Source organism: Leucoraja erinacea, chromosome 9, assembly GCF_028641065.1.
Source record: "Leucoraja erinacea ecotype New England chromosome 9, Leri_hhj_1, whole genome shotgun sequence".
Taxonomy (NCBI): domain Eukaryota; kingdom Metazoa; phylum Chordata; class Chondrichthyes; order Rajiformes; family Rajidae; genus Leucoraja; species Leucoraja erinaceus.
In genome coordinates, this window is record NC_073385.1 from 9756217 (window position 1) to 9767663 (window position 11447).

The following is an 11447-nucleotide window of genomic DNA, read 5'->3' on the forward strand; positions in this document are numbered from 1 at the left end:
ACCACCCTTTGTGTGAAATATGACTGGATGGGCCAAATGGCCTAATTCTGCTCCTATCACTTCCGACCTTGTGAATTTATGATTTTGAAATAGGCGGCAAAACATGGCAACTCTTGCATGCAGTGTCAATGGACTAATTCTACACACCTTGGATTAATCGGGGATTGGGCTCAGGTAAGGCAATACTTAACTGAACTGTGTGCAAAAGAAAGAATTTCGCTGTATGCCTGTACAACAAACAATAAAGAGCCACTGAGCATTGAAGAGCCCCAGTCAATTTGTACATGCAAGAAACACACGCGATTGCACTAGAATAATTGAGCATCTGCTCCGTTCAGGTGGACTGGCTCCAGAAATGACATACAGGGTAGCTTGTCATCCCTGAAAGGAACACGGAGAAACATAGAAACATAGAAATTAGGTGCAGGAGTAGGCCATTCGGCCCTTCGAGCCTGCACCGCCATTCAATATGATCATGGCTGATCATCCAACTCAGTATCCTGTACCTGCCTTCTCTCCATACCCCCTGATCCCCTTAGCCACTTAGCCACATCTAACTCCCTCTTAAATATAACCAATGAACTGGCCTCAACTACCCTCTGCGGCAGAGAGTTCCAGAGATTCACCACTCTCTGTGTGAAAAAAGTTCTTCTCATCTCGTTTTTAAAGGATTTCCCCCTTATCCTGTGACCCCTTGGCCTGGACTTCCCCAACATCGGGAGCAATCTTCCTGCATCTAGCCTGTCCAACCCCTTAAGAATTTTGTAAGTTTCTATAAGATCCCCTCTCAATCTCCTAAATTCTAGAGAGTATAAACCAAGTCTATCCAGTCTTTCTTCATAAGACAGTCCTGACATCCCAGGAATCAGTCTAGAAAACACGTCAGGCTTTCTACTAAATTAAATATATTGGAATTTTCCTTTTCGTTCAGTATTAAACCTCGGGTAGCTTCCGTGACATTGTTCATCCCTTCCTCCTGACTTCCTCTCCTCCTCTCTGAGTCGCTCCATCTGATTCCCTTCCCTTCCCTCTCCCTGCTGGCTCCTTCACTCCTGACTGCTTTCGCTCTTTCTTCTCAGACTCACACATAGGGGGTTCTGTAGAAGATTCAGAAGCCCAAAATACCAACGAGCTGGCTGAGGATGCTCAGTTTGGGGATACTGCACCATAGCTTTGCCTGATGCCTCTCACCTCCTGCCAGTGGGATTGTTCCTGGTGTCCATAAAGTCATGTGGTCTTGTGTGATTGGGGCAGAATTGGGCCATTCGACCCATCAAGTCTACTCTGCCATTCAATCATGGCTGATCTACCTCTCCCTCCTAACCCCGTTCTCCAGCCTTCTCCCCATAACCCCTGACAGGTAAACTAATCAATAATCTATATCTCCGCCTTAAAATATCAATTGGCTTGGCCTCCACAGCCTCCTCTGGCAAAGAATTCCACAGATTCACCAACCTCTGACTAAAGAAATCTCCTTCATAAAGGAACATCCTTTAATTCAGAGGCTATGACATCTGGTCCTAGACTCTCCCACTAGTGGAAACATCCTCTCCACATCCACTCTATCAGGCCTTTCACTATTTGGTAAGTTTCAACGAGGTCCCCCCCTCTTCCTTCTACACTCCAGCGAGTACAGGCCCAGTGTCTTCATTGCCCAAAACAGTGAAATTACTTTATCTTACAGGGCAGCACAGTGACGCAGCTGGCAGAGCTGATGCCTCACAGCGTCAGAGACCCCGGTTCGATCCTGACCTCGGGTGCTGTTGGTGTGGAGTTTGCACGTTCTCCCTGAGACCGCGTGGGTTTCCTCCAGGTGCTCTGGTTTCCTCCTCTGTCCCAAAGGCGTGCGGGTTTGTAGGTTAATTGGCCCTCTGTAAATTGCCCCCCTAGTGTGCAGGGAGTGGATGAGAAAGTGGGATAACATGGTCTGGTACCATTCCCTTCTCCCGGATAAGTATGGATTGTTCATTGCACGGTGTCGCAGCGGCAGAGTTGATGCCTAGCAACGCCAGAGACCCGGGGTTCAATCCTGACCTCGGATGCTGTCTGTGCGGAGTTTGACCGCGTGGGTTTTCTCCAGGTGCTCATCACAGACCATTTTGAGGCCCGACATGACAGCTCAGTGATCACCCACACACGAACACTATCCCACACACACCAGGGACAACATACAGGTCAATTAACCCACAAACTCGCATGTCTCTGTAATTGTGGGAGGAAACCAGAACACACGGGGAAAACACACGCGGTCACAGGGAGAACGTACAAACCCCGCACCGGACAGCACCCGTAGTTAGGATCGAACCCGGGTCAATGGCGCTGTGAGGCAGCAACTCTACCGCTGCGCTCTGTACTCACTGTGTCTGCATAGAGCAAAAGACAAATCCTCAGCAGGTTTCCAGGATCTATTCATTTCAAGAAGTCAACATTTATACAAGATTATATAAACGCATTTGAGGTAGGTAGGGGCCGCAAGAGTGCCAACACTCTCAGCACTAATTGATGGCAAATATAAACGTGATCCCAGCAGAGTGAAATCTTCAACTAATGAGCTTGGGATGATTGTCTGTGCAAATATTTGTGCTCAGAGATCAGGAGTATCATATTGGTCGCTCTCAGACCAAATCATTCAGCCGTATTATATCAGATACCAGAATAATACCCAAAACCAATGGCTACTTCAGCAATCATTCGGAAAGCTGTGGAATGCACATCCTTATGAGGAGAAGGCAGGAGAATGTGGTTCGGAGGGAGAGAGAGATCAGCCATGATTGAATGGCAGAGTGGACTTGATGGCCTGAATGGCCTAATTCTGCTCCTATCACATAATCTTATGATTTTATGATCTTACGAGTGAATTGTTGTACTTTCATCTCGATATTAGCAGGTTTGACATGTTTTTTTACCTCCAGCTACTTTTTACCAGCTGTTTCTAGTTTCCACTAGTGGGAGAGTCGAGCACCAGAGGACATAGCCTCAGAATTAGAGGACCTTCCTTTAGGAAGGAGATGAGGAGGAATTTCTTTGGTCAGAGGTGATGAATCTGTGGGATTCTTTGCCACAGAAGGCTGTGGAGGCCAAGTCAAGGGATATTTTGAAGGCAGAGATAGATAAGATTCTTGATTAGCACAGGTGTCAGGGGTTATGGAGAGAAGGCAGGAGAATGGGGTTAGGAGAGAGAGATAGATCAGTCATGATTGAATGGCAGAGTAGACTTGATGGGCTGAATGGCCTAATTTTGCTCCTTTTGCTAATACACTGATGGTCACCAATGAGGTAGATGGTAGTTCAGGACTGCTCTCTGGTTGTGGTAGGATGATTCATTTGCCTGATAACAGCTGGGAAGAAACTGTCCCCTGAATCTGGAGGTGTGCGTTTTCACACTTCTATACCTTTTGCTTGATGGGGGAGAGGAGAAGAGGGAGTGGCCAGGGTGCGACTCGTCCTTGATTATGCTGCTGGCCTTGCCGAGGCAGCGTGAGGTGTAAATTGAGTCAATGGACGGGAGGTTGGTTTGTGTGATGGTCTGGGATGCGTCCACAATTCTCTGCAATTTCTTGCAGTTCATGGTCTAGTTTTATAACTGATATCGTATTGTCGCTGTTGTTGCTTTCATGTCTAACGTGGCTCTGCAGCTGCAGCAAATAAGAAAGTAATTGTCCAGTTTCCATCTAGTACATATGCCAAATACACCTTTGATTCGAGCAACAGGGTCCCTCAGCTTTGCTTATTCTGGCTGACATAATGCATGTTATCCAAACTCACTATCAATCATTCAAAGACCAGCTAGGTCCGTGGCCATCACTTGTGTGAGTAATCTTAATTTGCTGTCAGCCCATGTCTTGGACACTCGGAGCACAAATAAGATTGAGGAGACAGCTACCATGATGAAACGCCAGTCTCTGTGTATTCTCTCTTGCAGCTTTCAATCTTGATCTGGCAGAAACACAGCCGGGAGCTGGAACGGGTCAGTTTCTGCCTCGTCTCCTGGACGAGCAATTGTTGCAAGTCCTGGCCATCGAATTCATTTCAAGCCTATGTGGATCTGGGGATAGATAGAACACTCCAAATAGAAGCCAAAAGTCTTCCACACTTTTGTACGTTCTCCTTGTGACCTCGTGGGTTTTCTCCGGGTGCTCCAGTTTCCTCAGGTTTGTAGCTTAATTGGCTTCAGTAAACAATGTAAATTGTCCCTAGTTTGTAGGATACTGCCAGTGTGTGTGGTGATCTCTGGTTGGTGTGGACACAGTGGGCCAAAGGGCCTGTTTCCGCGCTGTATCTCTAAACTAAACTAAACTAAACCAAAGGAGGTTGAGTGGAGAGAAATGTGAATGGACAAATGTGAACGGACTGGTGTAGCTGGGACATGTTGGCTGGTGTGGGCAAGTTGGGCCCTCACTCAACACCATTATTTCTTTACGCTGCCCAAGTGCTTTCATGTTGTCTGCTGCCCATATATACTACAACCTTTCCACTACTACAAAGGTGACTGCACTTCCTAAGTATCCCAAGATGAGGAATGCCTTCTTTGGTGACGGTCCATATTGCGATTTGCCCTAATGCAAAGTCGCTTTATCCGTGCGTGTGTGTTGAGAAATATGAGTTGAAAGGGAAATTAGGTTTGTTTTTTTTACCACAAATTATGGTGGGAGCAAATTTTTACTCCGAACCCCAGGATTTGTGGAAGTGATTTATGAGTAACATAAAGATGAATTTCTGTCATACAAAGAGTGGGGGGGGGGGGGGGGGGGGGGGGGGGGTTAGGGGTGTGGGGGGGGGGGGGGGGGGGGGAAGCGAGGAGAGGGGAGGCAGAGGTGGGAGGGGGAGGGGGGGTGGGGGTGTGAGGGTGGGAGGGGGGGGGGGTGGGGGTGGGTGTGGGGGTGGGGGAGGGGGAGGGGGAGTGGGGGGAAGGGGTGGGGGAGGGGGATAAAGGGGGGGTGGGGGGGGGGAAGGGGGGGGAGGTGGGGGTGGGCGGAGGGGGATAGGGGGGGGTGGGGGGTGAGGGAGGGGGGGGAGGGAGGGGGGGAGGGGGGGAGGGGGGTGGGGGGGTGGGGGGGGGGGGGGGGGGGGGGGGGGGGGGGGGGAGGGGGGAGAGGGGGGGGGGGGGGGGGGGGGGAGAGGGGGGGGGGGCGGGGGGGGGGGGAGGGGTGATGGAGAGAGGGATGCCTGTATTTCAAAAGCCAAAAGCGTAACATAACAGAGGTCACGGTGCAGCCTGCCAATAACAAATTCTACAGCTTCCAGGGAGATGCATTTGGCAAAGAACGCCGTGAATTCTTTAACAGTTTGTAACATTCTGTGGGCTTTTGATAGCAGTTTTCTGATTTTGGCTGCACATTACAAGGTCATGGGGAACTAGAGCAGCAGTGGCCAGCGGTGATCAAGCATGATCACAGTGGCACAATGGCTGGGCAGCCTTGAGGGGCCCAATTCTTTATTCATGCTCCTATTTACTGGTGCTCTTGTAGAGAGCTTTGATCTGATGAAAAAAACATTGATTTGAAATGTTAACACTGTTTCCACAGAGAGCTGCCTCACCTGCTGGGGCGTTCCATGTTTCTATTTTGGCGTGATCTGTCGCTTGGGAGATTGCTTAGCTTTGTCAGTTGGCTATTTCTTTCTGTATGGAGTGCACGCTGTTTATGTTCTCCGCATAGCGAGTTAGAGTCATAGAGTCACAGACTGATATGTCGTGGAAACAGGCCCAACTTGCCCACGCCGGCCAACATGTCCCATCTATGCTAGTCCCACCTGCCTGCGTTTGGTCCATATCCCTCCAAACTTGTCCTAACCATGTACCTGTCTAACTGTTTCTTAAACGTTAACATTGTCCCAGCCTCAACTACCTCCTCTGGCAGCTTGTTCAAGGAATCGAGGCCCAGCCTATTCAACCTGTCTCTCTAGCCCTGGCAACATCCTGGTAAATCTTCTCTGTACCCTTTCCAGTTTGACAACATCTTTCCTATAACATGGTGCCCAGAACTGAACACAATATTCTAAATGTGGCCTCACCGACGTCTTATACAACTGCAACATGACCTCGCAACTTCGAAATTCAACAGACACAAAACGCTACTCAGCATCTCTGGAGAGAAGGAATGAGTGACGTTTCAGGTCGAGACCCTTCTTCAGACTCAATACCCGATGAAGGCCATTTTCGAGCAGGGAATCCTTTATCTCCAAGACAGATTGGCCCTACTCTCCGCCCCAGCTCCCCACGCCCCCTCCACAGCTGTGGCAGGCTCAGCAACCTGTGGACCCATCATCAGATACTAACATGCCTCACCTTGATCACATAGGATGGTCTGATAGATCTCCCCGAGCTTAAACCAGAGCGGAAGATGCTGCGCTCTGGAGGACAGTCCTTAAAAGAAATAGGGAAAGGTTAAAAGGTGGAAATGAGAACAGACAAAAAGATCGGCAAATAGAAGGATAAAGGAGGGAAACGAAAAGAATCCACAGTCATTTGAGAGAGCAACTACAGAAGATGGAGGATCTAACTCAGTTACAGTTAATTGTCACGTGTACCGAGGTATCGTTGCATGCTATCCAGTCAGCGGAAAGACAATACATGATTACAATCGATCCATTTACAGTGTGTAGATACATGATAAGGGAATAACGTTTAGTACAAGGTAGTGCCAGCAAACTCTGATCAAGGATAGTCCAAGGGTCGCCAAAGAGGCAGATCGTAGTTCAGCATGACTCTCTGGTTGTGGTAGGATGATTCAGTTGCCTGATAACAGCTGGGAAGAAACAGCCCCTGAATCTGGAGGTGTGCATTTTCACACTTCTGTACCTTTTGCCTGATGGGAGAGGGGAGAGGGGAGAAGGGGGAAGTGGACAGGTGGAATGTAATGCCTATAAGGGATTTAAAACTAAAGGAGTTCCACATCATGAATTGTGAAATGCCTGGACTGACAGATTCTTGATTAGTGTGGGTGTCAGGGGTTATGGTGAGAAGGCAGGAGAATGGGGTTGAGAGGGAGAGATAGTTCAGCCATGATCAAATGGCAGAGCAGACTCAATGGGCTGAATGGCCTAATTCTGCGCCTGTGTCTTATGATGATCTTATGAACAGGCACGCAAATATTATAGAGACATATGGAATTGCAGATGCTGGTTTGCAGAAAAATACACAGAGTGCTGGGGTAACTCAGCAGGGTCAGGCAGATATTCTTTCCATTTTCCTGACAACACTTCACCTGCACCACTGAAGAAGAGTCTCGACCTAAAACATCAACTACTCCTTCTCTCCAGAGATGCTGCCTGTCCCGCTGACTTACTCCAGCTTTTTGTGTCTATCCCCTGTGATAACCAGCTGCTCTTCTCAAATGGTTGCCAATGTACAGTGGCCTTGCCAGTGAAACCCTTGTCCTGTGCACAAATATAAAGTGATTTGTTTGAATTTCATGGTTCAAAGATTCCCTGTTGTTACAGCGACACTTCTATGCACCACATCCTGCCCCAGATACATGCGGTGCTGCACTGCACCCATCTAATCCACGCACTCGAAGTAGGAGAGGGAAGAGAGGATTACAAGATTATTTAAATACATTAGCAGGATGTATTTATTACATTGCAGGCCTTTTTGTGCCAGTGCTTACTGTACAGCTCTCCTCTCGTGGTGCTGTTGCACTGTTGAAGGCTGCACGGTGGCACAACGGTAGAGCTACTGCCTTGCAGCGACAGAGACCTGACTACGGGTGCTGTCTGTGCGAAGTTTTACGTTCTTCTTGAGACCGCATGGATTTTCTCCGGGTGCTCTGGTTATCCCCCCCCCCCAGCACACACTCCAAATACGTGCAGTTTTGTAGGTTCATTGGCTTTGGTAAAAATTGTACACTGACCCTTGTGTGTAGGATGGTGCTGGTGGGCGGAGATCGCTGGTCAGCGCGGACTTGGTGTTTCCGTGCTGTATCTCCAAACTAAAACTAAATTCCCCAATCTCTCCCCGCAGCTGAAACACTCCTTGTGACCGTGTGGGTTTCCCCCGGGTGCTCTGGTTTCCCTCCACACTCCAAAGGCGTGCAGGTTTGTAGGTTTAATAGGCTTCAGTAAAAACTGCAAATTGTCCCTCGTATGTAGGATAGTGCTAGTGCATGGGTCGATCGCTGGTCGGTGCGGACTCGGTGGGCCATAGGATCTGTTGCCACGCTGTATCTCTAAAGTCTAAAGCTGTGGTACATGCACCATTGTCCACAGCCCTAATCACATGGACAATTCACATTAACTCCTACTAGCTGGTGGTGTCTGTCTGACTGACTACATACAGGTTGAAGATCCTGGCCAAACCATGTTTCCCACTGAGGGATTATATTACACTTTGACCCATCCAAAGTAACCGTAGCTGTCTACCCAGATCGGTCAGAATGGACTTGGACAAGAATAGTGAAAGGCTTGGATAGAGTGGATTTGGAGAGGATGTTTCCACTAGTGGGAGAGTCTAGGACTAGAGGTCAGACAGAGACGCAGAATTAAAGGACGTTCTTTAAGGAAGGAGATGAGGAGGAATTTCTTTAGTCAGACGCCGCCCAGAACAAGGGAAGGATCCTGTTGGGGGCCGCTGAGAAAGAAGGGGGGACCCGGTTGGTGGGGGTGGGGGGGGAGCATCAAGATCGAAGGGGTTAGGAGAGATAGATCAGCCATGATTGAATAGCTGAGTAGACTTGATGGGCCGAATGGCCTATCACTTGTAACGGTGGGGGGGCTGCAGTAGATTAGAATGTTCTGTCAACGTTTGTAATGGCACCAGACACATGGCGACACATGCTACTGCCTTGGTGAAGTCGGCTGTACGATTTTATAGCATTGCATGCAAAACGAAGCATTGCACTGTCCCTCGGTACCTGCGACAATGAAGTATCATTGAATTGAATCATTGATGCTCTCATCCACACTAATCCCACTTCACCTTCTGCATCCCCATCAATGATTCTCCCAATTCTCCTGTCATTCATCAACACGAGACAAAAAAGGGCCTCAACCCGAAACGTCGCCCATTCCTTCTCTCCAGAGATGCTGCCTGTCGATTTTAACCAGCAACTGCAGTTCTTTCCTACACTAGAGGCAATCTACAGTTACAAATTAAACCACTAACCAGCACATCTTCGGCACCCAAGTAGCCGAGAGGACCATAAATATCGTCGTGGGAAGAAGATGCAAGTTCCATACACACCAGGGCAGTCACGGTGGCGCAGCGGTAGAGTTGCTGCCTTGCAGCAAAATGCAGCGCCAGAGACCCAGTTCGATCCCCACTACGGGCGCTGTCTGTATGGAGTTTGTACGCTCTCCCCGTGATCTGCGTGGGTTTTCTCCGAGATCTTCGGTTTCCTCCCACACTCCAAAGTCGTACAGGTTTGAGGTTAATTGGCAATTGATTAATTGGCTTGATAAAAATGTAAAATTGTCCAAGTTGGCGATATGCAGTGTACTGCATATTTCAGAAGGCTCATATATGCTCTCTGGACTGGTGAGGCAACAACACTAACCACTGCCCCCTTATGCCCACTATGCCATAGCTTATACTTCATGTGTGTAGGAAGTAACTGCAGATGCTGAAAGAGGGACTCGACCCAAAACATCACCTATTCCTTCTCTCCAGAGATGCTGCCCGACCCGCTCCCAGTTGATACCTTGCCATCTTCAAAGTGGGCACACGGATGCACTCTCCAGGGTAACCCATAGGGGGCAGTAACTTTCAACCATCCATCCATAGAAACATAGGAACATAGAAATTAGGTGCAGGAGTAGGCCATTCGGCCCTTCGAGCCTGCACCGCCATTCAATATGATCATGGCTGATCATCCAACTCAGTATCCCGTACCTGCCTTCTCTCCATACCCTCTGATCCCCTTTAGCCACAAGGGCCACATCTAACTCCCTCTTAAATATAGCCAATGCACTGGCCTCAACTACCCTCTGTGGCAGAGAGTTCCAGAGATTCACCAATCTCTGTGTGAAAAAAGTTCTTCTCATCTCGGTTTTAAAGGGTTTCCCCCTTATCCTTAAGATGTGACCCCCTTGTCCTGGACTTCCCTAACATCGGGAACAATCTTCCTGCATCTAGCCTGTCCAACCCCTTAAGAATTTTGTAAGTTTCTATAAGATCCCCTCTCAATCTCCTAAATTCTAGAGAGTATAAACCAAGTCTATCCAGTCTTCTTCATAAGACAGTCCTGACATCCCAGGAATCAGTCTGGTGAACCGTCTCTGCACTCCCTCTATGGCAATAATGTCCTTCCTCAGATTTGGAGACCAAAACTGTACGCAATAATCCAGGTGTGGTCTCACCAAGACCCTGTACAACTGCAGTAGAAAAACCTCAGATCCTCAGATCCAGTCCAGTGGATCTGAGGGACGGCCCAGCTGAAACCTCAGTTCATCCAGCCTCCATTAAAGAATCAAACCCTGACCTTGCCCGGTTTAGGTAGAGCCAGTGGGGGGGCAGCAAGCATGTTTCTTTGACACCCACCCAGATATCTCAGAGACACACACAAAAAGCTGGAGTAGCTCAGCGGGTCAGGCAGCATCTCTGGAGAAAAGGAATAGGTGACGTTTCGGGACGAGATGTCTGAAGAAGGGTCTCGACCTGAATCGTCACCTATTCCATTTCCCCAGAGATGCTGCCTGATCCGTTTGAGTTACTCCAGCTCTTTGTGTCTGTCTTCGGTGTAAACCAGCACCTGCAGTTCCTTCCTTACGCACATTATCTCAGACTCACGTTAGTTAGAACCATTTTCCCAGGGTGGAAGTGGCCAACACTAGAGGGCATAGCTGTGAGGTGAGAGGGGGAAAGTTTGATGGAGATGCGTGGGCAAGTGTTTTTTACACAGAGAGTAGTAGGGACTTGGAACGCATTGCCAGGGTGCGGTGGTGGAAGCTGATACGACAGTGGCGTTTAAGAGGTTTCTAGATAGGCACATCAAAGAGCAGGAAATAGAGGGTGTTATGTTTTGTGGCCACAAAGTCCAAATACAAGGACCGGGAAGAAGACTCTGTGTCACGGTTCCATTTAATGGCTTCTGCTCTGCACTGTCCACATGACGTCAGTCGGGAGTGGCATGTGTGGAACACTTAAATGACATGTCACAACAACATCGATTCAAAATATGAGAGTACAACTGAGGGATATGGATCGTGTATAGGCAGATGGGGTCAGTTTAACTTGACATCATGTTCGATGCAAGCATTGTGGGCTGAAGGGCCCGTTCCCTGTGCTGTGCTGTTCATAAGGTCATAAGTGATAGGAGCAGAATTAGGCCATTCAGCCCATCAAGTCTACTCCGCCATTCAACCATGGCTGATCTATCTCCCCCTCCGAACCCCATTCTCCTGCCTTCTCCCCATAACCCCTGACACTGGTACTAATCAAGAATCTATTTATCTCTGCCTTAACAATATCCACTGACTTGGCCTCCACGGCCCAAGTTTGATGTCCGTTTGTT

General features: G+C 48.7%; 1 protein-coding gene across 6 annotated transcripts in view; it reads right to left on the reverse strand.

Moving 5' to 3' along the window:
• The window catches only part of ccdc85ca (coiled-coil domain containing 85C, a), a 191762-nt gene that overhangs the window by 38250 nt on the left and 142065 nt on the right, over window positions 1-11447 (reverse strand). For 3 of the 6 annotated variants that reach the window (XM_055640110.1, XM_055640108.1, XM_055640105.1), the window contains exon 3: window positions 6287-6364. The exons of the other annotated variants lie outside the window; for them this stretch is intronic. In XM_055640110.1, coding sequence (XP_055496085.1) covers window positions 6287-6364 — 78 coding nt within the window. The remainder of the gene's footprint in view (window positions 1-6286; window positions 6365-11447) is intronic. 6 annotated transcript variants of the gene reach the window in all.